This window comes from Molossus molossus, unplaced genomic scaffold (genome assembly GCF_014108415.1).
Source record: "Molossus molossus isolate mMolMol1 unplaced genomic scaffold, mMolMol1.p scaffold_m16_p_14, whole genome shotgun sequence".
In the NCBI taxonomy this organism is placed as follows: domain Eukaryota; kingdom Metazoa; phylum Chordata; class Mammalia; order Chiroptera; family Molossidae; genus Molossus; species Molossus molossus.
The window spans coordinates 22,895,440-22,920,003 of record NW_023425349.1 but is presented as its reverse complement, the minus strand read 5'-3'; the positions used below and the strand labels follow the sequence as shown (position 1 = coordinate 22,920,003).

Here is a 24,564-nt window from a genome sequence, read left to right as displayed (position 1 = left end):
TAACCGCTGCGCCAAACTGGCCAGGGCCACCTGACCTCTTTGCCCTGTGAAAATTCTGCAAAGCCTCACTATATCTTAGGGGCGTGTTTCTGTTTCCGAGGGTTCCGGGAGGCCCTCCCCTAGAGGGTCCGCCTTCACAGTCCTTACGCAGTTGCTGGAGTGCTGAGGCACCTCAAGTTTCCTCATCAGGCCTGTGTAGCACTGTGGGGCACCTGTGTTCCTGATACTCCAGGGTGGTATAACATCACTGCTCATTTTGGCAGCTCTAACCTACTGTCTTAGAGCTCAGAGTTCCCCCCTCCAAGAACCGGGTATTCATATGAATAATTATGACCAGCTACAGCCACACATTAGCTCAAGTTTAGTTTTTTGCAGTATCAGTTTGTACAGCTAAAAGCACTTTGAAAGAACATAATCTGTATATGCACCCTAACTCATCGTGTATAATATTTACCTCTTGTGAATATGTGCTAATTACAGCTATAAACTTATCAATATACTATTAACAAAAACAAACCTGGTTTCTTTTTTAACCCCTTTAATGTTAAATTTTTTATTTTAGTAATACATATGCTCGGGCTAAGATTTAATGTGAGAGAAGGCCTTCTTATGAGTTATCCCCTACAGCACCCTGTACAGCGCCTGGCATGGAACCTAGAGATTGGCAAACTCGCAGCAAATGTTTTACTGAATAAATGATTAAACAACTAACAAAGAAAACAGTAAGTTACTTAGTGGCCTAATGTAACAGTTGGTGTTCCATCAAATTATAATTGTTGAAGGATTCATGGTAAAAATAAGAGATCTGGACTTAGTCTACTGTGTAACAAAGACCTCATGGCAGCCTCTCTTCCAATGGGAGTTTTTCCTAATATCAGAATACATTTAATTATCACCAACTATGCCTCTTAGTGAGAAAGTGTTTTAGAGAAAGTGATGTCTACTTTTAAGTGTTTTCCAAAAAGGTGATCGCTGACACTTAAGAAATCTTTCTCCTCAGTATTCCCCTGGGGACAGAGAGAAAGCCTGACATTGTTTTATACAGTGGAAAGGGTACAAAGTTAAGAGCTGGATTCTAGTTCCAGGCCTCATTAACTGTAGGACAAGTCCAAGGACACCTACTATCTCACTGTAAGACAACAGAAGAAACACTCCAGTATAGCAGCATTTGCAGGCTTACGGAGTCAGATTTGACTGAACTTGATGAATGTTAGTCACTTTTCTGAACCTTAGCTTCCCCATTTGTGTGAAACTGTTGTAAAACAACATAAAGCTATATGAATGGTTATGTGAAGTCACTGTGAAATAATTAGACGCAGAGACTTTGTAAAATGTTAAGCACTATGTTGGTTATTGTGATAGCTGATAAATTTTAAAAGTCACAATTTAATTCAATAAGCATTTACCTAGAGTCTTATGCAAGGCACTGTGCTAGGTGACAGAAAAATATTACATAAATATAAAATTCTGGTCTATAGGTAACTAAGTGGCAGAATTCCGAATGGTGAAACTGGGATACATTTAACAAATCAGAGTACTGCTGCACCTAAGGTTTTTCACTTAAAACATTTGGAAAGAAAAACAATTGCAACATGAATTCTATCATACTGTTACCATTAATAGCAGCTTACATGTGTTTCACTTCAATGTGGTCCTCTACCAAGTTTGTAGAAATTTGGCAACAGTGTAACTAGGGATTGAGGAATAAGAAAGGGGAGTAAGGTCTTCAGTCTGTCTGCTTCTCCTATGGTTGCAATACAAAACTAACTGATATGAGCCATCCCACCCACCTGTACAAGAAAGACTGGTTTTCTTAGAGAGGACCATATGGTGTGGGGGAAGGGTAAGAAGACTCCTTTTTCCTGCTCGGGCAACTAGGTACTCAAAAGTGAAAGCCCTTTTCATTGAATAGTGACTGTCATAGAAAAGTTTATGAACAGTTTTCATAAAACAGGAGAAAAATTACATTGTATTCACTTTAAATAGTAGGTAGATTAGGACTCTGAAAAATAACTTTATAAATACATATTATAATAATATAGATAAGCAAAGGGGGTACATTTCGAGCCATGGTACCAGTGTATAAACTGAAACTTTTCAAGCCATCTTAGCAACAGGTGAGCAAATCACATTTCAGAGCTCTAAAGCTGTGCTTTACAATGCAAGCAGCCCGCAGCAAGTTCGCTCTTGTCCCCGCATTCTGTGCCGAAGCCAGGAGACTCCTGCCGCTTTCCCCGGCTCCGCGTGCTCGGCACAGCTGACAGGACAGGGGCCACCGCTGGGCTGGACTCACGGTCGAGGCTGAACTTCCTAGAGAAATCACTGAAGTGGAAGCCATGTCAGTCTACTGAAGATTTCAGATCTTCAGAAATGTCACGGAAAGTCCTATAAGACGAAAAAATAAAATTAGTTTTGCTTTTGGAAACAAGGGGGTGGGAGGAATAAAACCAAAGGAAAAACAGCATCTAACTAGTAATAAACTGCTACAAAATAATACCTTATTTTTATAATCTGAGCACTTTAAGGAGGTTATATAGTCCTTTTCCTTAATATTTTCATAAGTTAATATTTTGGGTATTATTTTAAAGTCTGCCAGTTGTCTCTCATTCCTTAGTAACAAGAACTCCAGGTTTTTTGTTTGTTTGTTTGTTTGTTTTTTTCTGAGTCCATTGTCTCCCATACAAAAAACTATTTCCCTTGAAATTAACAACCATGTGGCTAAATTCTAGCCAATGAGATATAAGTGGAAGTGTAGTGTGACTTCTGAACAGTGTCCTTAAAAGAGAAGAGTGATCTTCCCATCCCCCTTCTTGCTGGCTGCAAAGTATACACAGCAATGCTAGAGAAAAACACTACAAGATCAAAGATCAAAAGCTAAGTGAATAAATTTTATTATAAAACAGGAAATCCCACCCAGCAGAATCCAAGGGGTTCAGGGCAAGAGAAATAGGGTCAGGTCTTTTCATCAAATTACCTGGTACTGAACTGTCTGACCCACATAGGCAAACTAAGTGAATATTACTAACTGGCAGGTAATATCTGGCCTGGAGAGAGGTGCTGTGCTGCATCTATGAGCTGCTACCTCAGGACTGTAGGGCTCGCTTGCCTTTACTACATAATTTACACGCTCAAGCTAGGACTCCGTCATCCAGTCAGGTCTGCATCTGTGTTGGCAGCCAACCGGCCAGGTCAGAGTTTATCAGTGAATATGAGCTCAAGCACCCATCTCGGATGAAAAGACCTCACACCAAGGCTGGCAGAATATGAAGGAGGGAGGCTCGGCACGGATGTTTGTCGAACAGTTATACCAGCAGCCCTGGACTGCCTGCTCTGGACTGCTTTCACCAGAGAAATAAACTTCCAGCTCATTTAAGTCTTTTGAGTTCTACTGATGGTGGGTTTTTTGAGTTTGTTTGTTTTGGTTATATGAAGCCAAATCAATCTTAAAGGGTATAAGTATGAAGCAGAAGTTCATTACCATCCTTTTAGATAGAAGTTACCTTGATCCTTTGTAGCAACATCACTATTTGGAACACAGAAAAACAACTGAGCTTAAAAAGTATGTTTTCAAAACAACTTTAAGGTCTTCAAGTTATACTATATTGCCCTGGCCGGTTTGGCTCGGTGGTTAGAGCGTTGGCCTGTGGTCCAGAGAGACCCGGGTTCGGTTCCTGCTAAGAGCATTTATCCCCAGCCCCGGTTGGGTTGTGCAGGTGGCAGCCACTCGATGTGTCCCTTTCACGTGATGCTTCTCTCTCTCTCCCTCCCTCCCACTCTATCTGAACAAAAAAATGGAAAAAATGTCCTCAGGTGAGGATAAAAAAAAAAGTTATACTATATTAACTTGTGGTCATGTGTCTGCACCATGTTGTTCCTTCTTAGATTATTTATCAAATAAAGCTCATTATATCTTCTTACCTATAACCAAGTATTTAAAAGATTACTTAAGCCCTGGCCAGTTTGGTTCAGCAGTTAGCACGTTGGCCCACGGACCAAATAGTCACAGGTTCAATCCCAGTAAGGGGCACGTGCCTCGGCTGCAGTTCAGTCCCTGGCCCTGGTCATGCAGGAGGCAACCAGTCGATGTGTCTCTCTCACCTCTCTCTCTCTCTCTCTCTCTCTCTCTCTCTCTCTCTCTCTCTCTCTCTCCTTCCCTCCCACTCTATCTGAAGTTAAATGGAAAAGTGTCCTCGAGTAAGAATTAAAAAAAAATGACCCTGGCCAGTTTGGCTTAGTGGTTGAAGCATCGGTCTGTGGACCAGAGTCCCGGGTTCGGTTCCCGCTAAGGGCATGTACTTCGGTGTGGGGTCGTGTGGGTGGCAACCAGTTGATGTGTGTCTCTCTTTCCTTTTCTTTCTCTCCCTCCTGCTCCATCTGAGAATAAATGCAAAAAGTGTCCTCGGGTGAGAATAAAAGAAAAAAAAAAACTAAAAGAAAAAAAAAATGACAAAAAGTTATCATTTGGTGCAAATCATTTAAATATGCACAAAGCAAATAATTCTGAAATTCAGGTGCAATTCCACACCCATGCTACCTCTTACATCTTTTGTCTTCCCAATTTGCAGTTCATACAAGTATTTAGGAAGATTAGCTAGAGAGGGTGGAGGTAAAGACTTACCCTTTCATACAATGTCAGGAGTACTTCAATACTGGGAGGGGCATAGGTAAAATGTTACAGAAAAGCTCTTGTATCAAGGATGCTCAATTGTCTCAAGGTTCTTTCAGTGGGTGGTACCCTAAGCCTGTGAAGCATGCCTCTGACTGGCACAGCTCCACTTCCACAGAACAGCTTTGAGGAATGGGTGAGCTTCCTGGCTTTGGCTGCGGTGGCTTTGAAAGGATTTGTGTGTGACATGGCCAAAACCACCGTATCAAATATATGCTGACAGGCCTAAGAATGATCAAAATGAATTGTTTCCTTAAATAATTTTATACTCCGAGAAAAATTCCCCCCACTAAGATTTATATACACACACATGTTTTATACATATTAATAACTCTCTATCAATCAAATCAGGGCTTCTCAACAGCATCACTATTGACATTTTTGTGCATTATTTATAAGATGTTTAGCAGCATCCCTGCCTTTATCCACTACAGCTATTATAATCAAAATGTCTCTAGACATTGCCAAATGTCCCTTGAGGGGAGTAACATTACACCCCCCTCGCCAAACCATTTCTCTAGGTATCTATTTATTTATGTATCTATTTTCCACAGATTCATAGGTTGTTTTAACATCTGTATAGAGACAAAGCTGACAACCAACTGACTCAGATGACAAGAATCTCAGGTAGCACTCAGTTCGGGGAAGCCTTGGACAAGCTTTACAACCAATAGCCAAAAACTGGCCAATACCTCGAAGTATTTCCAACACTCAACGGATTGCTAAATTCATCCTCTGATATCTTTTCAAATTTCTAAGATACCTGCAAGTTTGAATCTCTAACTAGTCAATTCCTCTAAATTATGAATGAAAAGTTCTGCCTCAGGGCACAGACGCATGGAATAAGATTAAGACCGGTTGGCCTGGTGACTGCCTTCTGTTGACAAGTTAGCTTAGCTGTAACCTTGAAATTCATACCCACTATTCAATTCTGCCTCCAGGCCAAGAAAACTTCCAAATGGACTCAGAAGAAAGAAAACAAAATTAGACAAGCTGAAAAAACAGTTTTCCACATTATATCTTCTTTAAATGTACAGGGTGGTAATGATAGTGTGTGTATAAAACCCTACAGACATAACATAGATCTTAAACCAACTTCCAATTATCTCCTGGAAAACAAATCCCATAACCTAGAGATGCAGAAATCATTAAAAAAATTTTAATTAAATTTATTTAAACTAAAAATACAAAACAAAAACAATTCACTCGTCCCCCAGCTGCCACCCCTCCCCTGGCAGCTACCATCTGTCCTCTGTATCTATGAGCTTTATTTCTTTTTTAGATTCCACATGTAAGCAAGGTCATAAGGTATGTGTCTTTCTCTGATTTCTCTCGGGCCTCATCAGAAGGCAGAAAGTTATTAACTAATTAGCAGGGCTCTTAAAACTGCAACTCTCTGGATTAGGAAGAAATAAAGACTACATTCACAGTATTTCTAAAAATGGTAAATGTCTTATCTAAATGACCAAAATAGAGCCTTCTTTCCCAAACCACGAGAATCAATGTGCTCCTAAGAAGCACAGTGGTAGAACAAGCAATGCAGAATGGGACCACTGTGGCTGGGGACAGTAGTCAGCTGTCAGCATTTTATAGTTCTTTTAATGCAAGGGGATTGTGCAGTGTGGTTTCTTATTCAAAATCTTTTGCTACTTGAAAATGTTCGAGGATCTGTTTCCCCTAAAGTTTCAATGCAATTTTTATGAAAATTCATTTATGTAAATCTTAAAATCTTTTCTCATTTAACTACTCAAGAGCTGTTGACTCTTGGTCTCCCAGAGATGTGGAATAAACTGAAAATTTGAAAATAAAAAGCTTTAAGTGACTAATTTAACTTCCATGGGCTGGGCATAGCTGAGTGTATATTTCCTAAACCCAGCACACAGGTCCAAAACCTGTGGAAACTATTATATCGTGTCATCACTATTATGTGTATCCCTTCCCTTCCAATAAACACAGAATACATTTCTAAGGCTGGGGTTTACTATGTTCCATCTGTTTTTATCAACCTCAAGATTATATTGCAATAATCTTTTTATCAAATCTTCTCTTGGTTTCCCTAACCTTATCAATTCATCAGATTTTCACTGAGCACTTTGCATGTGCCAAACACCATGCTAGGAATGGTAAAACAGCGGTATACAAGTTAGACATAGTTCCTACCTTCAGAAAGCTTACAACTAGTGAGAAAGACAATGAATTAAGCACACATTTATATAATATGTACTCAGTTCCAATAGGAGAAGTACAATATACTACGTGGATACAAAGTCTAGTGAGGTCTAGCAATGCTTCTCGTAGGACAAGCACTTTAAGCCCTGGCTGGTGTGGCTCAGTGGACAGAGCCCACACACAGAAGGACCTCGGGTTCGATTCCTGGTCAAGGGCACATACCTGGATTGCAGGTTCACTCCTTGGCCCGGTCAGGGCATGTGCAGGAGGCCACCAATCAGAGAGAGAGAAAGAGAGAGAGAGAGTGTGTGTGTGTGTGTGTCTCTCTCCCCCCCCACCCCCTCCTTTCCACTCTCTAAAATCCAATGGGAAAAATATCCTCAGCTGAGGGTTAACAACAACAAACAAAGTACTTTAAGTATAGCCCTTGATACTGGATTTGGCTAGAAAAAGGGTAGTATTCTTTACAGAGGGGAAAACACGTGCAAAGATGACACCGACTTCAGGGAAATGAAACAAGTTCAATATGGCTAGAAAAGAAAAGGCAAGGCAGGCAGCAGACAGTGAGTCTACAGAGGTAGACAAAAAGAAGGCATAAAAAGTTTCCACTTTATCTTGAAGGCCATGTGCAGCCACTGAGAGAATTTTAAATATAGAGGCATAACAGCTATGCTTCAGAAAAACCAGAGGCTGTGTGGGAGTGCAAAAAATAACTTTCCTCATGTTAGCATAGGCAGCGAGATACTAATAAAGGGAGCAAAGGGAATCAGACATTATTAAGCATAATAAACTAGGGAACTGAATGGGATAATAAGCCGGCTTCACCAGGAAATTGCAGCATTCATAGGCTCCCCAAGGAACCTCTGCATCCTACACCCTCAGGACTGGTCTTTGGGGGGAGGGGAAGGTAAAAACAGCAGGATAAATTCCTCTGGGAACATTCCCTGAGGTAGGAGCCAAGATGGCACAGGGGGAGGTACTTCCACATTGAGGTCTGCACAGTAGGAAATAAGATGTGGAGCCCAGCCTGGGAAAAGGGTTGGACTGAGTAAGGGACACAGAACCCCAGAAAATCTAGGAAATGGACTGGTTACGGGGAGAACCCAATACCAGTCTGGGAAAGATTGGGAAGTTGGTTGGTTATTCTGAAAGGGTGCCTGGTCCTTCCCAAGCCCAAGATAGTATAATCAGCCTAATCAAGGCAAGCATGCACTCTCCCTCTGCGACACGGGCTAGCGCCGTTGGTTTGTGTGTTTTCTCTCCATAGCACCATAAGGCCCTAGCAGCTGCCTGTAGCCTTGCGGCCACATGGACTCCCAAGGCAGGCCTGGGTACAGCAATGCAGCGCCAGCCGGGAACAGAAGCTAAGCTAGGAGGATGGGGACTGGACTGGACTGGACAAATGATACAGAATATCTGGACACTGGCCTTTGTTCTGGGCTTGATGAAGACAAGGCGGGACTCCTTTCAAAGCGAACAAAGTTGAATCCAGGACGGTCCTTTGATTTTGCTTCTACAATACATCTTACCATTACACCTACCCTCCCATATGTGGGTACCCAGAATGCTTTCCTTGTGACCCAATGAAAGGACCCATTTCCAATGGCAATACCTTCTAAATTCTTCTAGCTACACAGATAATTAAATTAACATGAGAAAGATTAACAGGAAAAACATCCAAAATTTATTACAGCTATATTTCTGGGGTGTTATAAGATATGAGACCCAAAGACACACTAGGCAGCTGAGGTTTATATGTCATTTTGGACAAAGGAGAGGGAGGCAGGGATTTGGGATTTCAAAGGAAAAGTAGGCAATTCACAGGTAGCTGAGAAAGAGCAAATTCCTGGTAAACAAATTCCTGCTGGGCCCCCCTGAGACAACAGGACACAGAAGGAAGCTCAACAAACAGGCTTTGCTAGAGTTCTCCCTGGCTGCCCCATTTCTTTTATAATGAGATGCTAACATGACGTTCCTTTCCCTGGAAGGAGGTTTTTCTTTCTGAATTTCTTTAGGCGGGTAAGGAGGGAGGGTCAAAGATTCTAAGTCTTTTGTTTCTTAATAACCAGCTCAAAAATCAAATCCCAAAGGTGTATTTTGAGGTGGCAAAGCTTTGGTCTCTCAGCTGCACTATGGAGAGCAGACCAGAGGGAGCCGGACAGAGAGGCAGGGCCAGGGAAGAGCTGGAAGTAATCCCAGCACTGGGTCACCCACTGGGAATACAGAGAAATGAACAGATTCAGGACGTGTGTGAGCAGCAGAGTCGAAGGAGAGGTAACAGTCAACAGAGGGTGAGTCCAGTAGATGCATTCCCAACTCCAGATTTCTCTCTTTTCCTCTCATTATTCCAAACTAGGATTCCAAAGAAATTCTGAGGTTTAATATAAAGGTCTGCAGGAGTTGTAATGTTTTTAGGGAACATCTTTGTATCTCATTTTGTAAAGACAGAAAAGAAAGTAACTTCTTGAAACAGCAATGAGTTACTAATAACTCTTCCCTAGAGAAAGACACAGCTGAGTTCGTAAAGGACCACATTCGAGTGTCGCCTCTGGGAGCGTCAAGGTGGGACAGAGGGCAAGAGAAAACTAAAGCAGAGAGCAGCATTCCTGGAGGAGTTCCTGGGACAGTCTCCTATTTCTCCTTACTGGTTTTTCTGAGCTTTAATATTCAGAGACTGCTGCTCAGTTTTTGGTAAGAGTGAAATAAGCATATCAAACCAAGTATGATTATCTTGTCCAAGTATCAAGAAAGTACTCTAAGCTGCATGACTGCAGGACTGTTTTTGTCCTTCCTCACACCTCAAACAGCCCTGGTGTTAACAGAAGAGAGAACGTGGTAGGTTCTGATAACTGAATCAGCCTAAATTGTGAGGAGCCCAGTGCTGCGCTGTGTCCACGACATCCACCACCATCAAATAGTGCATGCACTACCATGGACAGGGGTCCTCCTGCCTTCATCTTTCCTTAGGTGGACAGCTGATCATCCATCTGAAGACAGATGCTAGTACAGTCTTGCAAATGCCTGCATCTGCAGTTAGAAGGTAAGTCTGCTTAATGAAATGCAACCACCCACCCTCTATTATCACACTGTTAACAACATTAGAGTTTCCAAAATGAGTCCAACATAGCACATGCCTCTGTAGAAATGATTCTCTCACAGCCCATTTGTTTCTTCAACTAGTAATTGAACACATTACAAGTACAAAACACTGTTGACAGGTGCTGTAGATACATCATAATGAAAACTGACATGGCCCCTGCAGTAACAGCAACCAGAGTCAAGTGGGAAAAGACAAGACAGATAGGCAATCAAGAGTATAAATAAAAACTGTACTACAGAGGAAAGTTAAAAGGTGCTATCTGTAAGAGAATTAAACCAGCAGGGAAGACGCAACCTGATCATGGGGGTAGAGAAGGCTTCTCTGATGACTTGACATTTGAGTTGAGATATGAAGACTATCTGGAGTTAATTAAGCAAGAAAAACTGGGTGGAGGGAAAGTGTCTGTCTAGATAGGGAAAGCAGCACGTACAAAAGCCCAGAGTCTGAGTGGATCCTGAGGCCCTGGATAGGAAGCCTTATGGCTACAGCTCAGAGAGCATGAAGAAAATGGTTCAGCCTTAGTGAGACAGGCACACGTGAGGCCTTATTAGGTCAGATCACGTGGGGCCTATTAGCCATGTCAAGTATTTTCATCTTCCTCCTAAAACCAATGGGAGGCTGTTTTTGGTAAAAGTATCACAAACAGATGTGTCTCTGTTATCATCATAACTACCTAGTTACTAATAGAAAGAGAGCAAAGGGGAGGCCAGACATTAACAGCATGGTCATCTGGGCAGCTTCGCCAGGAAGCTACAACTTCATACTAGGGAACCACCAGGCCATTCCCTACAGATCTATAGGAAAAGGGATCAAGCAAAGGGAAAGATGGGCACGTGCACAGTGAAGTTGGGGTGACTTAGGGAAGGTGCTGCCTGTCAGTCTATCCTGGGAAAAAGATAATTGGCTAGAGCCACTGCAAGTGCAGGGAATCCTGATGGGATAATTGGCTAAGCTCCTGGTTATAACCCCCAGACAAAGCGTTCTTGCTCTCTTGCTTCGCTCCTGCTCCCTTGTGCTCGCTTGGTCTGTGACCCGCACTCGCCTGTGTGCTAGCCCATTGTGTGGCAACAGCAGCCGCAGGGCCCATGGAACCCCAACACCATGTACCGCAGCTGGGAACACAGGCTAAGCTAGCCAGATGCTGGACTGGGCTGTGCTCTGATGTGGAGCAGAGACTCTGGGCAGTGGCTTTGATCTTAGCCCTGCTGAAGACAAAACTGGACTTTTTCCACGGCGGGAAAGCGGGAAATGGGACCTTGGAAATCCAGGGGTTTGAGATTTCATGCAAGTAAATATCACTCATTCTCCCATGGGACCCCAAGAACTCCACTTCCAGAGGGCACCCTACCAATAACACCTCCATTTTGAAAAGAACAAATCAGCTGTCTGGAGAATGGACTGGAGAACGGAAAGAGAGGAGGTTCAGAGAGTAGTTGGGAGACTAAGATGACCAGGGACATCCAGGTGAGAAACCCAGTAGCTGGGCCCAGCTTAGACAGAGGTAAGAGGCGCAGACAGATTTGAGGAGAGGATGGTGAATGCAGAGGTGGGAAGTAGTAAGGATTACTACACAATGGCACAGGGTGGAGGGCAGCATTTACTGACAAAGAGAGGAGAACGTAGATGGTTCATGAAGGAAGAGAAAGACCTTTAGCTCACACACACCAGACCAGCTCACATGTTTGTAGCCATATGACTACAAGCAAGTTGTCCTCTCTAAGCCTTGATTTTCTCATCTATAAAACATGGAAAACTGTTCCTAACCTCATAAAAACACAGGACAGATTATGTAAAATAAGATAATGCAATAAAGTTTTATTATAGAACCTGGCACACAGTAAGTCCCAATAAATGTCACCAGTGGTTGTGTTTATTACGACTTAAGATGTCATTTAGACTTCCCACTAAAGAGGGATGTGCTGAACACTTATTTCCTTCAGACCCTCCCAAAACCCCCTTAGAATGCCAATAAAACGTATGTTTTAAAAGGCATAAATCTACCTGAAAAAAAGGAAAACAAAAAAGAAGAGAAGAGGTAAGAGCAACAAACTTTTAGAAGGTGGAAAGGAGATGGCCAACTCCTATGTTCCGGTGTACCGTAAAAAGCAGAATCCTAAACCAGTAGTGGGAAAAGTCAATAAACAATCTGATTTATTCAGCAAAATCCTCCATGAGACTCAGGAATTGGTGCCATCAGGGAACTCAGGGAGTGTGGTTGAAGGTGGGCTTAACACAGAAGGACCACTTAAACATTTTTTTAATCCTCACCCAAGGATACTTTTCCATTGATTTTCAGATAGAGGGGAAGGAGGAAGGGTGGGAGGGAGGGAGAGAGAGAAAAAGAGAGAAACATTAATGTGAGTGAGACATCGATTGGCTGCCTCCTGTGCGACACCGACCAGCGCCGGGGATAGAACTGCAACCGAGGTACATGCCATTGACCAAATCTAACTGGAGAGTCTTTGGTCCACGGGGTGATGCTCTAACCACTGAGCCGAACCGACGGGGGCAGGACCACTTTAACGTCTGCTGTAAAGCAGTTAAGACCCACTGCTCCGATACCCTCAGCCACCCCCACCCAGGCAAGCACCTGCCCCTACCACTGACAGAAAGCTGGAGTTTTCCCCCTCTGGAGAATGTAAAACAAAGTCTCTGGACTAGGGAACAGCAGGCAAAGATGGGAGTGGAGATACATACTGACAGTGAGTAAGTGAATGTTTCTTTCTTGAACACTGTCCTGTCCCTTTCCCCATCTCGGCTTCCAGAATGTTGGCAGCCATGCCGTCAACCTTTAGGCAGGAGATTAGATCTTTCTCTGTGGAATTCACTAGCCCAGAAAGGGAACCAAGAAGCACTGACATCAAAGTGTGCACAAGACAATGACCTTGCCAGATTGTACTAACCCACCCACAGATCCCGAGCGAGTGTCTCACTCTTAGTATGAGCCAAGAGTCAAAAATATCTGCTCTCTGATATCATGGTTATGTTGTGTTAATATTATAAAAATGAAGGGATTTTACAGATATAATTAATGTCTCTAATAAATGACTTTAATCAAAAGAATAGTATGCTGAGTGAGCCAGGCTTAATAAGGTGAGCTCTTTTTTTTTTTTTTTCCTCATCCGAGGACATTTTTCCACTTTTTGTTCAGATAGAGTGGGAGGGAGAGAAAGGAAGAGAGAGAGAGAGAGAAACATCGACATGAAAGGGACACATCGAGTGGATGCCACCCGCACGACCAACCAGGGACGGGAAAAACTGTAACTGAGGCACGCGCCCTTAGCGGGAATCGAACCCAGGTCTCTCTGGACTGCAGGCTGACGCTCTAACCGCTGAGCCAAACCGGTCAGGGCTAAGGTGAGCTCTTTAAAAAAAAGTTTTAGCTCTGGACGGTTTGGCTCAGCGGTTAGTGTCAGCCCATCGATTAAAGGATCTCAGGTTTGATTCCCAGTCAAGGGCACATACCTGGTTTGAAGGTTCAATCCTGGCCCCAGTTGGGGTAGTGTGGGAGCCAATCAATTGATGTGTCTCTCTCACAAAGATATTTCTCTCTCTCCTCGCTCTCTCCTTCCTTCCTTTCCATTATATCTAAAAAAATCAATGGAAAAATATCCTCAGGTAAGGATTAATAAGAAAAAAAAAGGGTGGGGTTTTAGCAGAGACAGTCAGAAAAATACTCACCAGCTAGCCCTAAAGAAGTAAACCTCCATGTATGAACAGCCTAGAGGGGTAGCCTCCAGGAGCTACAAGCCAGTTCTACAATTGCAAGAAAATGAATGCTGCCAGTACCAAGCAAGCTTGGAAGAGGACCCCAATCCACAGATAAAAACCCAGCTGCAGCTGACACCCTGACTGTGGCCTTTGTCAAATCCTGAGCAGAAGACCCAGCTGAACTGTGCCTGGACTCCTGACCCATGAAGATAAATATAATAAATGTATATTGCTTTAAACCAGTAAGTCAGTGGTAATTTGTTATGTATTATATAAAACTGATATAAAATTATATACAAAAAAAGGTAAATTTTACTTGTATAAATAATACCTCATTAAACCAGAATGAAAAAACTATGATAGCAGCCCCACCAGTGTGGCTTTATGGTTGTGGATTGTCCCATGCACCAAGAGTTACCCAGTTCAATTCTTGGTCAGGGCACATGCCCAGATTTCTGGCTCAATCCCCACCAGAGGGTATGCAGGAGGCTACCTCAGTGTTTCTCTTCCACATTGATGTTTCTCTCTCTCTGGGTATACACTCAACTCAAATAAGCACTCATGGACACCAAGACATGTAGAGAGAGTTCATAGTGGCTTGTTTCATAACAGAAAAGTGGAAACTACCCAAATGTCCACCAATACTACAATGATTACAGTGTGACTGAATAAACTCATACACTGAAATACTAGACAGCAACGAAAAAAGAATGAACTGTTATATGCAACAACATGGGTAAATCTCAGAGATACAATGTTGAACAAGAGAGGCCTGACTAAAGAGTACATACTATGATTCCTTTCATATGAAATTCAAAAACAGGCAAAATTAATCTAAGGTGACAATGTTCAGATGATTAACAGAGACAGGGTCTGAATGGGAGGGAGTATGGGAAAGCCTTCTAGAATAAAACCTTGATATGGGTGATGTTTACATGGGTACAAGTGTATGAAGAAAATCACCAAATAATATTTTAGATGTGTATTGCACCACATGTAAATATAAAATGTTATTTAAAATTATGACACAATAAGGAATATTTTTAAAAATTATCATTTGCATTACATTATAATTTATTTTATGAAATGCTGGTGCTAGCAGATGACAGCAATTATGATTTCAATTACCTTTCCAGTGCCTGTACTTACAAAAAAAAACAACCAACTGTAATTCCATACTAGTACACTAAGATAATTTCCCCCCCCTTTTCATTCTGAAAAAGTATAAACCTGCAGAAAAAGCAAAAGACTAGTACAATTAATAACCATATATCCTGTACCTAGATTCACCAACTGTTAACACTTTGCCGCAGGTACTTTCTCCCTATCTCAGTTTTGGCTGAACTATTTAACAGTCTTTTGTATTTTTCATTTATTTTTGGTCATTCATGACATTAACAATTCTAATATAACTTAGTTTTCAAATATTCCTGGTCTACCAGACCCAGCGATTTCCCTTTACTCAGTGTCTTCTACAGTCTTTGGCAGAGTGCAGGCACTGACGCACCTGTATCCTGCCATAACACTCAGGTTAAGAAGGCAGATCATTCTGCTTTAACTCACCGCTGAGTCTGAGCAGGCCATGGGGTCTGGTTTGTCATGGGCCCTGAATTCGTGGGACTCACTAGCATGGCACTATAGATGTTGGAAGCGACCACAAGTATGCAGAGAAGTATGGGCCCAATGATTGCTCCTTCCAGGCCCAGGTAGTATGCTCCACCGGCCACTGCCAAGCCTGTCAAGTAAGGATGGCCACCTCTGAAATAAAGAGCACACAGATTAGCTCATGACTTTTAACAAACATAAACCCTGGAGTAAATCTGAAATACGTTCGCTAATACAATGTTCATTCTCTAATACACCAGGCTTTTGACTACTTTATCAGCTTTCTTCAGATTATCTCAATGCAGATAACCGAACACTGTAATAATACTAAGATGCAAGAATTGTCTTGCCTACGTACACGTCCGACATTTTGTACAGGTCCAGCAACTGAAGGAGTAAAATCAGTAATGTTAACAGGTATCTTGCACCCAGTACATGGCTGCCTAAAGTGGGTTAATGTTGGCTTAGGATTGGTTATAATAGTCACCTGTTAGGTTTACCTCCAGATCAAGGATAATTAAGTGAGCCCACTTTAGCATGCAATTAATTATGCTTTTTAAAAGATAATACAATAGCATCTCTGTTACTCATAGGTTAGACTTCCAGCAACCCCCCAAAATATAGTTTTTAACAAAGGCAGTGATAAAAGGCCTCATGAAGAAAATATCCATCACAAAACCCAAGGTTTTTATTTCACACGAGAGTCATGATTGCCCTCCAGCTTATCACAACATCATTTACATAACTGGAGTGAAATAAGATAGAGCATAACCACACAACACAATGATAACAATGGCCACTGATATAAGGGGAACTTGGGAAAAGGTATGTTCTGCTTGTTTCTAGGTTCTAAACACACATGACTACAATTTCAAGAGGGGCAAATAACTATATACCCTAGAAGGGTGTATTGTATTATATTATAGTTCAATAAGTAACATTTAAAGTAAGCCAGTGTTGCCCTGGCCAGTTTGGCTCAGCGGTTAGAGTGTCGGCCTGCAGTCCGGAGAGACCCAGGTTCAGTTCCCGCTAAGGGCATGTGCCTCGGTTGCAGTCTGTCCCCGACCCTGGTTGGGTTGTGCGGGTGGCAGCCGCTCGATGTGTCCCTTTCACATCAATGTTTCTATCTCTCTTCCTCTCTCTCCCTCCTGCTCTATCTGAACAAAAAATGAAAATATATCCTCGGGTGAGGATTAAAAATAATAATAATAAAAAAAAATAAAGTAAGCCAGTGTTCAGAAAACCAATACATTATATTCATAATTTATTTGTCTTCCTTATTCTAAAACAGGACACTGGGCATCATTTCATTTTTGCTATGTCAATAATTGATACATTTAAGTAAAGTATCTATTAAAAAGACTTACTGCTTAAGAAAATGTCTTGAGAGCTTATAAATAAATATTTATTTAAAAATGAAACAGACCAGCCGGTGTGGCTCAGTGCATGAGCATCGACCCATGCACTAAGAGGTCACCAGTTCAATTCCCAGTCAGGGCACATGCCCAGGATGTGGGCCAAATCCCCATTGGGGGGCATGCTGGAGGCAGCCAATCAATGTTCTCACTCATCAATGTTTCTATCTCTCTCTCCCCCTCCCTTCCTTCTCTCTCTCAAATCAATAAAGAAAAAAAAACAAAAAAAAAAAACAATTTAGCCCTGGCCCATGCACTGAAGGGTCTCAGGTTCAAATCCTACTTCGATTCCTAGTCAAGAGCATGTACCTGGGCTGCAGGTTCAATCACCAGCCCCTGTTGGGGTTCATGTAGAAGGCAACCAATCGATGTGTCTCTCTCACATTGATGTTTCTCTCTTTATCTCTCCCTCCCTCTATCCTTTCCTTCCCCTCTATCTAGGAATCAATGGAAAAAATATTCTCCGGTGAGGATTTATTTCAATAAATAAATAAAGTTATGCAAAATCTTTCATGTCCTAATGATGTTAGTTAAATAAGGTATTATTTTGTTATTAAGAAAAAAAATCACAGCCCTGGACAGTTTTTCTCAATGGTTAGAGCATCAGCCTGCAGACCAGAGTCCCAGGTTCAGTTCCCACTAAGGGCATGTACCTCGGTAGCGGTTAGTCCCCAGCCCCAGTTGGGGTCGTGTGGGTGGCAACCAGTTGATGTGTCTCTCTCACATCAATGTTTCTCTCTCTCTTCCTCCCTCTCTCCCTCCTGTTCTATCTGAGGATAAATGCAAAAATGTCCTCAGGTGAGGATACAAAAAAAGAAAAAAAGAAGAAAATCGCATATATATTTTAAATTTTACCTAGGAACCTTAATATAAAATGTATAGTTTAAAGAAATGAAAGACCTTAGCTATAAACTATGTACCTATTCCTCCTGTTTAAATTTCAACTGTTAAGCACTAGTCAACCACACTCTGATGTTCCCTTATCTTTAATATTCTCCATCAAGTTTTAGGCATAAAAGCTCCTATAAGACTTGTTTATGGAGCCCTGGCCGGCTTTGCTCAGTGGTTAGAGCATCGGCCTGCGGTCCAGAGAGACCCGGGTTCAGTTCCCGCTAAGGGCATGTACCTCAGTTGCAGTTTGTCCCCGGCCCTGGTTGGGTCGTGCGGGTGGCACCACTTGATGTGTCCCTTTCACATCGATGTTTCTCTCTCTCTCTCTTCCTCTCTCTCCTCCCACTCTGTCTGAATAAAAAATGGAAAAATGTCCTCGGGTGAGGATAAAAAAAGCCTTGTTTATGAAGTTATTTTTGCTTTTTGCTCTAGACCTCTGGGGCTTTAGAACAGTTCTATATCATTTGTTTTCTATTTTAACTTACTAGAGAGAAAACAGATAGCATACAATTTGTCCTATAATTTCAAATTAACTGAAGGGTGTACTCTTTCTATAAACTTAGATCCCCATCTATGTTTATTGTGATGGTGAGTTTTACTTAAATAAAACTTAGTACATTCACTATTATGATAGCTTCAGTAGGCCATATCCTGAATTTGAGAAGCTGATCAAAATTCAACATCTGGTAACATTCTAGATTTGAATAAGCAATGTGAGTCTAAATATGTAACTAAATGAGAACTGGCTTGATTTACTTAATGCAATATCTAAAAGAAATACAAAAATATACATTTATTTTTGATACTATGTGACCAACGTTTGACTTCTGCCTTAAATTTAATTTTTACTCATCAAAGAAACATACTATCTAATATCTTAAGTAAGAGAGCTCTGTTTGTCAGATACTAGCTTGATGAGACTTGGTTTTACATGGAAATTGCCAGACATACAACCTAATAATGTTTTTCTCCAAAAGCAAAGACATTATGAAAATAATCATCAACTCGTTACTTTGAATATTTTACATACATCTAGTAATATTTCTTTCCTAGGTTAAATGTCACTAAATCAGATGACTATTCACACTTTTGTTTTAACCCAAGGTCTCATATAGTATAAATTATACTTACATAATACCAAAATACCTGCAAACAATATTAATTACATTAAACTTTGATTATATCAGTGGAATCACAAAAGGCTATTCATTAAAAGCTCTTATCACCTGTGCTTTCTCCCATCTCCAAAAGAAAAGTCTCCTTTAAGAGGCCACAGAAATCCCTGGACGTGATTCGCTGGAAGTTCTGTCGAATACTTACCCTGATATATCAGAATAGATGGCAGTATCTACAAAGTATGTTGGCAAGAGATGAAAAACCAGCAGCAGAACGGCTTTGCATCCTAAGCCTTGTGTAAGCCACAGGTCTAGAACTGCAGGTACTGCTGCCCAGTATGTTCCCAGAAATGGCACGGCTCCAAGGATTGCTGCTAAAGCTGGTAAAAGATTAATTAAGAAATGCAACTGAACATCATCAAAACAATAACAAAAGAGCAGAACCTAAGCACTAGCTCCTCCTACTTAAAAATTTCCACCAGAACAAGTTAAATACCAACTCAAATTCTCGGGAAATGTTATGCTCTTGTTTAACTGACTGTGCCAGTTAAAGTCCAATATCTTAAAACTTCATGTTGAAAGTCTTTCTAAAATATATGTCTACTTCATGAATCTATTCTTTAGCAACTAAATTTTTGTGTCTTGCAGCTGTTATTTTGAATCAATAGTTAGTTAATATACAGTCCTATAATGTAACTATAGAACATTTGTCAAAATTTGTACTGAGTCCAAAGCCAAAACAGAAATTAATTTCTATAACTCAGATATGAGTATACATTTTCACCTTGATTCTAATAAAAAATTAAATGTAATTTAAAAATAACAAAAAACCCAGCTGGTTGAAGGAACTTCCTCAAGCTTGTCCCCTCTTCCAGAACATTATGTTAAAGCACCCTACTGAGAGGTGGGCTCTCCTGACTTAGTCCAGCAGATGTGGATTCCAGTTCTGGCCCTAACCTTAACCAGGTCTGTGACCTTGGAAAACTTTGGTTTCGCATCTCTACAACAAGGACATGACCTACCCTGCCTAGCTCAGAGGACTCTCATAAACAACCTCCATGTGCTCTCAGGATGCTTGCATGTCAGAGGGGGGCTTTGTGGACAACAAAGTAGGAAAGAACCTGAATGAACTTGGGAATGTAAAGAAAGAAGAGATCACAGGCCAGAGGGAAAAAATGCTGGTAGAGGCAAATGTGGAAGGCAGATATATTTAGGAAGGCAAGAAGCCACAGAAACAAAGGAAGAAAAAGTGGAAGGAGAGGAGCAGAGATAACAGAGAAGAAAAATAAAAGATGGTCATTAAACCAACCCGGTGCTTATGGAATGTGGGTATTATTGGATTAGACCTCGAGGTGTGGGAACAGCTGATGGGCCCTCAGAAGCACCCATCTTCCCCATGGGACAGTCTCCTTCACGGGAAAAAGCTATCTGACTCACTCTTTCATTGCTTCTGCCAATCAGTTTGGTTCAAACACTTACTGAGTGCTAATTACATGCTAGGTGTTGTGCTTAGTGATAGGACATGCATTCATTCAACAAATGTTACGCAATGCTTTCTATGTCCTGGGTATTGTTCTAGCTCCTGGGGATACAGCAATAAACAAACATCACAGATCATATTTCTGCTCCTAATTTGGACTAGATTAGATCTAAAAATTTAGTATTTTAAATTGGGAAAGATGACATTTCCCAATGTATGTAAAATGGCTTAACTTTCCTTAAATAGAGGACAGTGGAAGTTATGACATAGTTGTTACCTGATGGTATGAAGACAATATTGATGCCAAATATAGTGTGAGTCAGCCAGGTGTACAATCCATAGAAGCCAGCCATTTTGAGGGAAGCATCAAACACCCCTCTAGAATGCCCAAAGATAAGGGAAAGTAAATAAACATAGTATACTGTGATTCAAAAAAATCACTATTTCTAGGCGTCTACTTTTGTTAAAATCAGATAACAGCTTCAATTTTCCCAGTGCCTGAGAATGTTGTTTTCATTTTGTTTTACAGAAACATAAAGACCTATTTTAAAACCCAGAAATATGTTTTCTAAACTATTCTTTATATTTCTCTCTGATGAAAAAATAAGTGGAATAAAACACCTTTAAATACCCTAGTCACTGAAATAATTAATCAACTCTTCTCTTCTAAAGCAGACCTTTTACTGCCAAAATAGAGGAAAAGAAAATTGAGTTTGACTATCATATTTCTGAGGATACAGTTAAATCTAAACTTAAGGCCGTGGCCAGCCCTCCCCTCTGGGAAGAGCAAGTGAGGGATAACACAATTGTAATCAGTCTTTCCTCTCCTGTGAACAAAATTTCCCCACATTTCAATTATGTAACCAAGCCCACAAAGTAACTTCTGCAAATCAAAGAATGCAGGTCACTGTGAGAGAATTTATAAAAAAAACTAATGTATTAATTCCAAACTAAAGTCAGAGACGAAAACAACAAGAGGGGTAAAAACAGACACACATATTCGGTGATTAATAGGAATGAAGTCCTTAAAAATCTGTAATCTCAGGCACTTCATTTGTGCTTTCCAGTAGGAAAATTATTAAGACAGTACTGTGTGAGGAGGAATAAGAAACTGCTCAGAGAAAGCACAAAGGCAGAAACCCTTAGGTTATCCCAAGGTATCACATTACAGACATCAGGACTGTGGTGGGCACTGGTGAGGCACACTGACTCATGAGAAGGAAAAGCTATCTGCAATGGACAAAGCAGAGGCTGTGGCAGCAAAGGTGATACTGAACACACAAAAGGAAACACCAAGCTTTTCCAAAGTATCACAAGAGGTTACTGTAAGAGCCCAGTCAAGCTCTGGAACCTAGTGATTCAGTCATTTAGTAGGGTTTGGAGACACAATTTGGTGACAGAGTGGCTCCCCAAATCCTGAAACCTTTGTCACCCTGATCAGCAGCTTTCACTCAAGAATGTCTCGAAGGTGCCCTGTGACCTCTGACAAAAAGGACAGAGATTAAAGCGGTCTCAAAAAGATCGAAAGGAAGGGAGATGGCCACAGGAAACAGAAAGGACATGAGTAGGGACTGAGGAGAGGACACAAAGGAAGAGGAAATGGCTGAGGAGGAAAGAACGGCAGGCTCTCAAGGCAGGGAGAAGCCCAGATGGGGGACAGGGAAGAAAAGGGAGTACATCTGGTTTGGGCAACAGTTAGAAAAAAGGATAATGAAACTACTCTGAGGTAACTGGAAAGAAGAGACGAGGCTTAATAGAGGAGAAGAGATTTGAGATGCACCAGAATGGATTAATCACAGGAAGGATAAGATATCCCACAGGGAAAGCCTAGAGACAACGGGGCAATGGGCTGTGTTCTCATAAGGGACCCACAGACAAAGATACACTAGCCAGAGATAACACAATCATTTCTAGAGTAGAAAGAAAATCCCTCGAGTGCAGTATTCCTGGAGACCAAGGGAGAAAGAAGCTTTTGAACAGGAGGAATAACAGATCAAATATCACTGAGAGATTAAAGACAATAAAATCTAAGAAAAAATGTAGAGAATTTTATTAGAACTGGGGGAGTCCATGAGAAAAGATACAGTTGAGGTACTTAACATTATTTTAAAAATTTTAAGGCAAAAATTAGTTGACATCAAAGGCACAACAGAATATCATAACTGAATCACCTGTCTGGGGGGCAAGGAAGCAAGCTCAGTCCAGGAAGGACCACTTGCAGAAACAGCACAGTCCTCTTCTATCTTTGGGAATATTGACTGCTCATAATATTCTCACTAAAACAACGCTTAAGTAGTGTTGTGGACCCTAAATGCATTATATATTGTTTGCAGTTACTAAAAATACTCATGCAACCCAACGAGGGAAGAAAAGACAACAAAATCCCCTCCATCTTACTGCTTATGATCTGGTACACAAGCTTTATAAAACAGCAGAGAAAAATCCTCTAACAGCTTGCTAAGGAGATTTTTTAATTCCCTCAAATTCCTAGTTATTTTTCTTCTCTCTTTTTTTCTGTATCAGCTGTACTGAATTATAATTTATAAACAGTAAAACTCACCAACTTTAAGTATGTAATCTAGTAAATTTTGACAAATGTATACATTGCACAGCCACCACTACAATCAAGATATGGAACATACCCATCACCTCCATAAGTTCCCGCATGCCCTTTCATAGTCAATCCCTCCCTGAGCCTAGATATGCTTTCTGTCATTACAGATTTGCCTTCTCTGCAGCAGAGGTAGGGAGACATGAAGGTGCTTCACAGCTGACCTTGCAGCAGATGAGGAGGCGACAGGCCAAGGAATGCAGGCAGACTCTAGATGCGAGAGAAAGCAAGGAAATGAGTCTCCCCTAAAGCCTTCAGGAAGAACGCAGCCCTGCCAACACCTGATCATAGGACTTTTCAACTCCAAAACTGTAAGATAAAAAAACCTGTCTTGTTTAAGCCTCTAAGTTTATGATAATTTATTACAGCAGCAATAGGAAACTAATACAACCCACTATGTGCCAAGTACTGTTATGTGCTTTGTAGGTGTTATTTTATTGATATCCTGGTTGGGTCCCCTCATCCATGCACAAAAGAGATTCCAGGTCAGAAATCAGGTAAATCTGTTAAACTCAAAGTACACTGTGGGAGTTTTTTAAGACCAAAAAAAGCTCAAAATGAGGACAAGGTGGGCTTGAATTATCCACAGTTAAAAGGAAAAAAAAAAAACCTTCTGGAAATTGTTGGCTCTATGTACTAGATAATTTTGGTGTACTAACTCTAAATCTAAGGAGTCAATTCACCAAAGGCCAAGATGTAGGGTGAAAATTTGTTTCTGGGATCCAGATTTCATCATATATTATTAAGATAGTTTCATGCAGGTCAATTTGGTACTTACTGGTCCTCAAAGCCAAGAGACCATGCAACAAACAGAAGCCTGGTCAGTTACATTATAGCATGAATCTGGTCCTGGCTAGGACCTTGATTTGATGATGGCCACCTTAGCTGACTACTTCCAAAGGGTAACTGGGACTCAGTATACAGTTCTTGAGGTCCTGGTCATCCTATCAGAGTGAAGTGTTCAGGAAAACAGAGTAGATCACGGGGGTGAGGAGCAGAGGCACAGAAAAGCAAGGAGACCGACCAGCCACATATAGTGCTCACAACTTTATGTAGAACTCCTGTGCCCCATTCTGGCCTTCAGGGAGTGGGGAGCCTAGACTGGGAGGTCGGACACACCAGAGTGATCCAGTTCACAGATCCAACCATTTTGAGTGGGTTATTCCTGCCTTTTCGTCTGAAATAGCTCAGGCCCTCATTTAAAGCTTTTTCCCCCCCCTAACTGCACTGCATTCCCAGTTTAACAGATTTACTTGATTTCTAACCAGAGGTCTCTTTTCTGGATGAATCGATGGGAACAGGGAATCAGTGAAATCACATATGCAGCATGTAACACAGAGTTTGGCACAAATGTGAAGGGAAAGGATGGGCTGAAAAAAGGGATAAGACTGGAGGTCAAGGGCCCAGTGCTTCAGAACCCACTGAGACAGAACAGGGGACCTGAAGGAGTGGCCTTGAGGACGAAGACAGGAAAAGAATGAGGGAAATGAATGAGAAATGTTAAGGAAGAGCTAATAAGACAGGGATTCGGTAGAAAGAACAGGGAAATGGGAGTCACGAGACCTGAAACAGTTCAGCTGCTCTGGAATTCCAGTTCTGTCACTTATTAGTTGCATGACCTTGAAAACCATGACTTCTCTGAGCCTCACTTTCCTTGATTGTAAAACAGAGACATCAGCAGTCACCCCACAGTGTTATTATGAAAATTAATAATGCAATTAAAGTGCTAAGATTTGTGCCTGGTCCGCAGTAAGCACTCAAAGAAGTTGGGGCTATTATTGTTGTATCATTATTACTAATT

General features: G+C 41.3%; 1 protein-coding gene across 5 annotated transcripts in view; it reads right to left on the bottom strand.

Moving 5' to 3' along the window:
• Positions 1-24,564, bottom strand: part of TMEM245 (transmembrane protein 245) — an 89,659-nt gene that overhangs the window by 2,742 nt on the left and 62,353 nt on the right. For 4 of the 5 annotated variants that reach the window (XM_036260817.1, XM_036260819.1, XM_036260818.1 and 1 more), the window contains 4 exons: positions 20,430-20,530; positions 18,878-19,052; positions 15,210-15,404; positions 36-2,385 (listed from right to left, as the gene is read on the bottom strand). In XM_036260817.1, the coding sequence (XP_036116710.1) occupies positions 2,340-2,385; positions 15,210-15,404; positions 18,878-19,052; positions 20,430-20,530 (517 nt within the window). In that variant the 3' untranslated portion in view covers positions 36-2,339. Of the gene's footprint in view, positions 1-35; positions 2,386-15,209; positions 15,405-18,877; positions 19,053-20,429; positions 20,531-24,564 lie in introns of those variants that run through there. The other variant, XM_036260821.1, reaches the window with a different exon arrangement.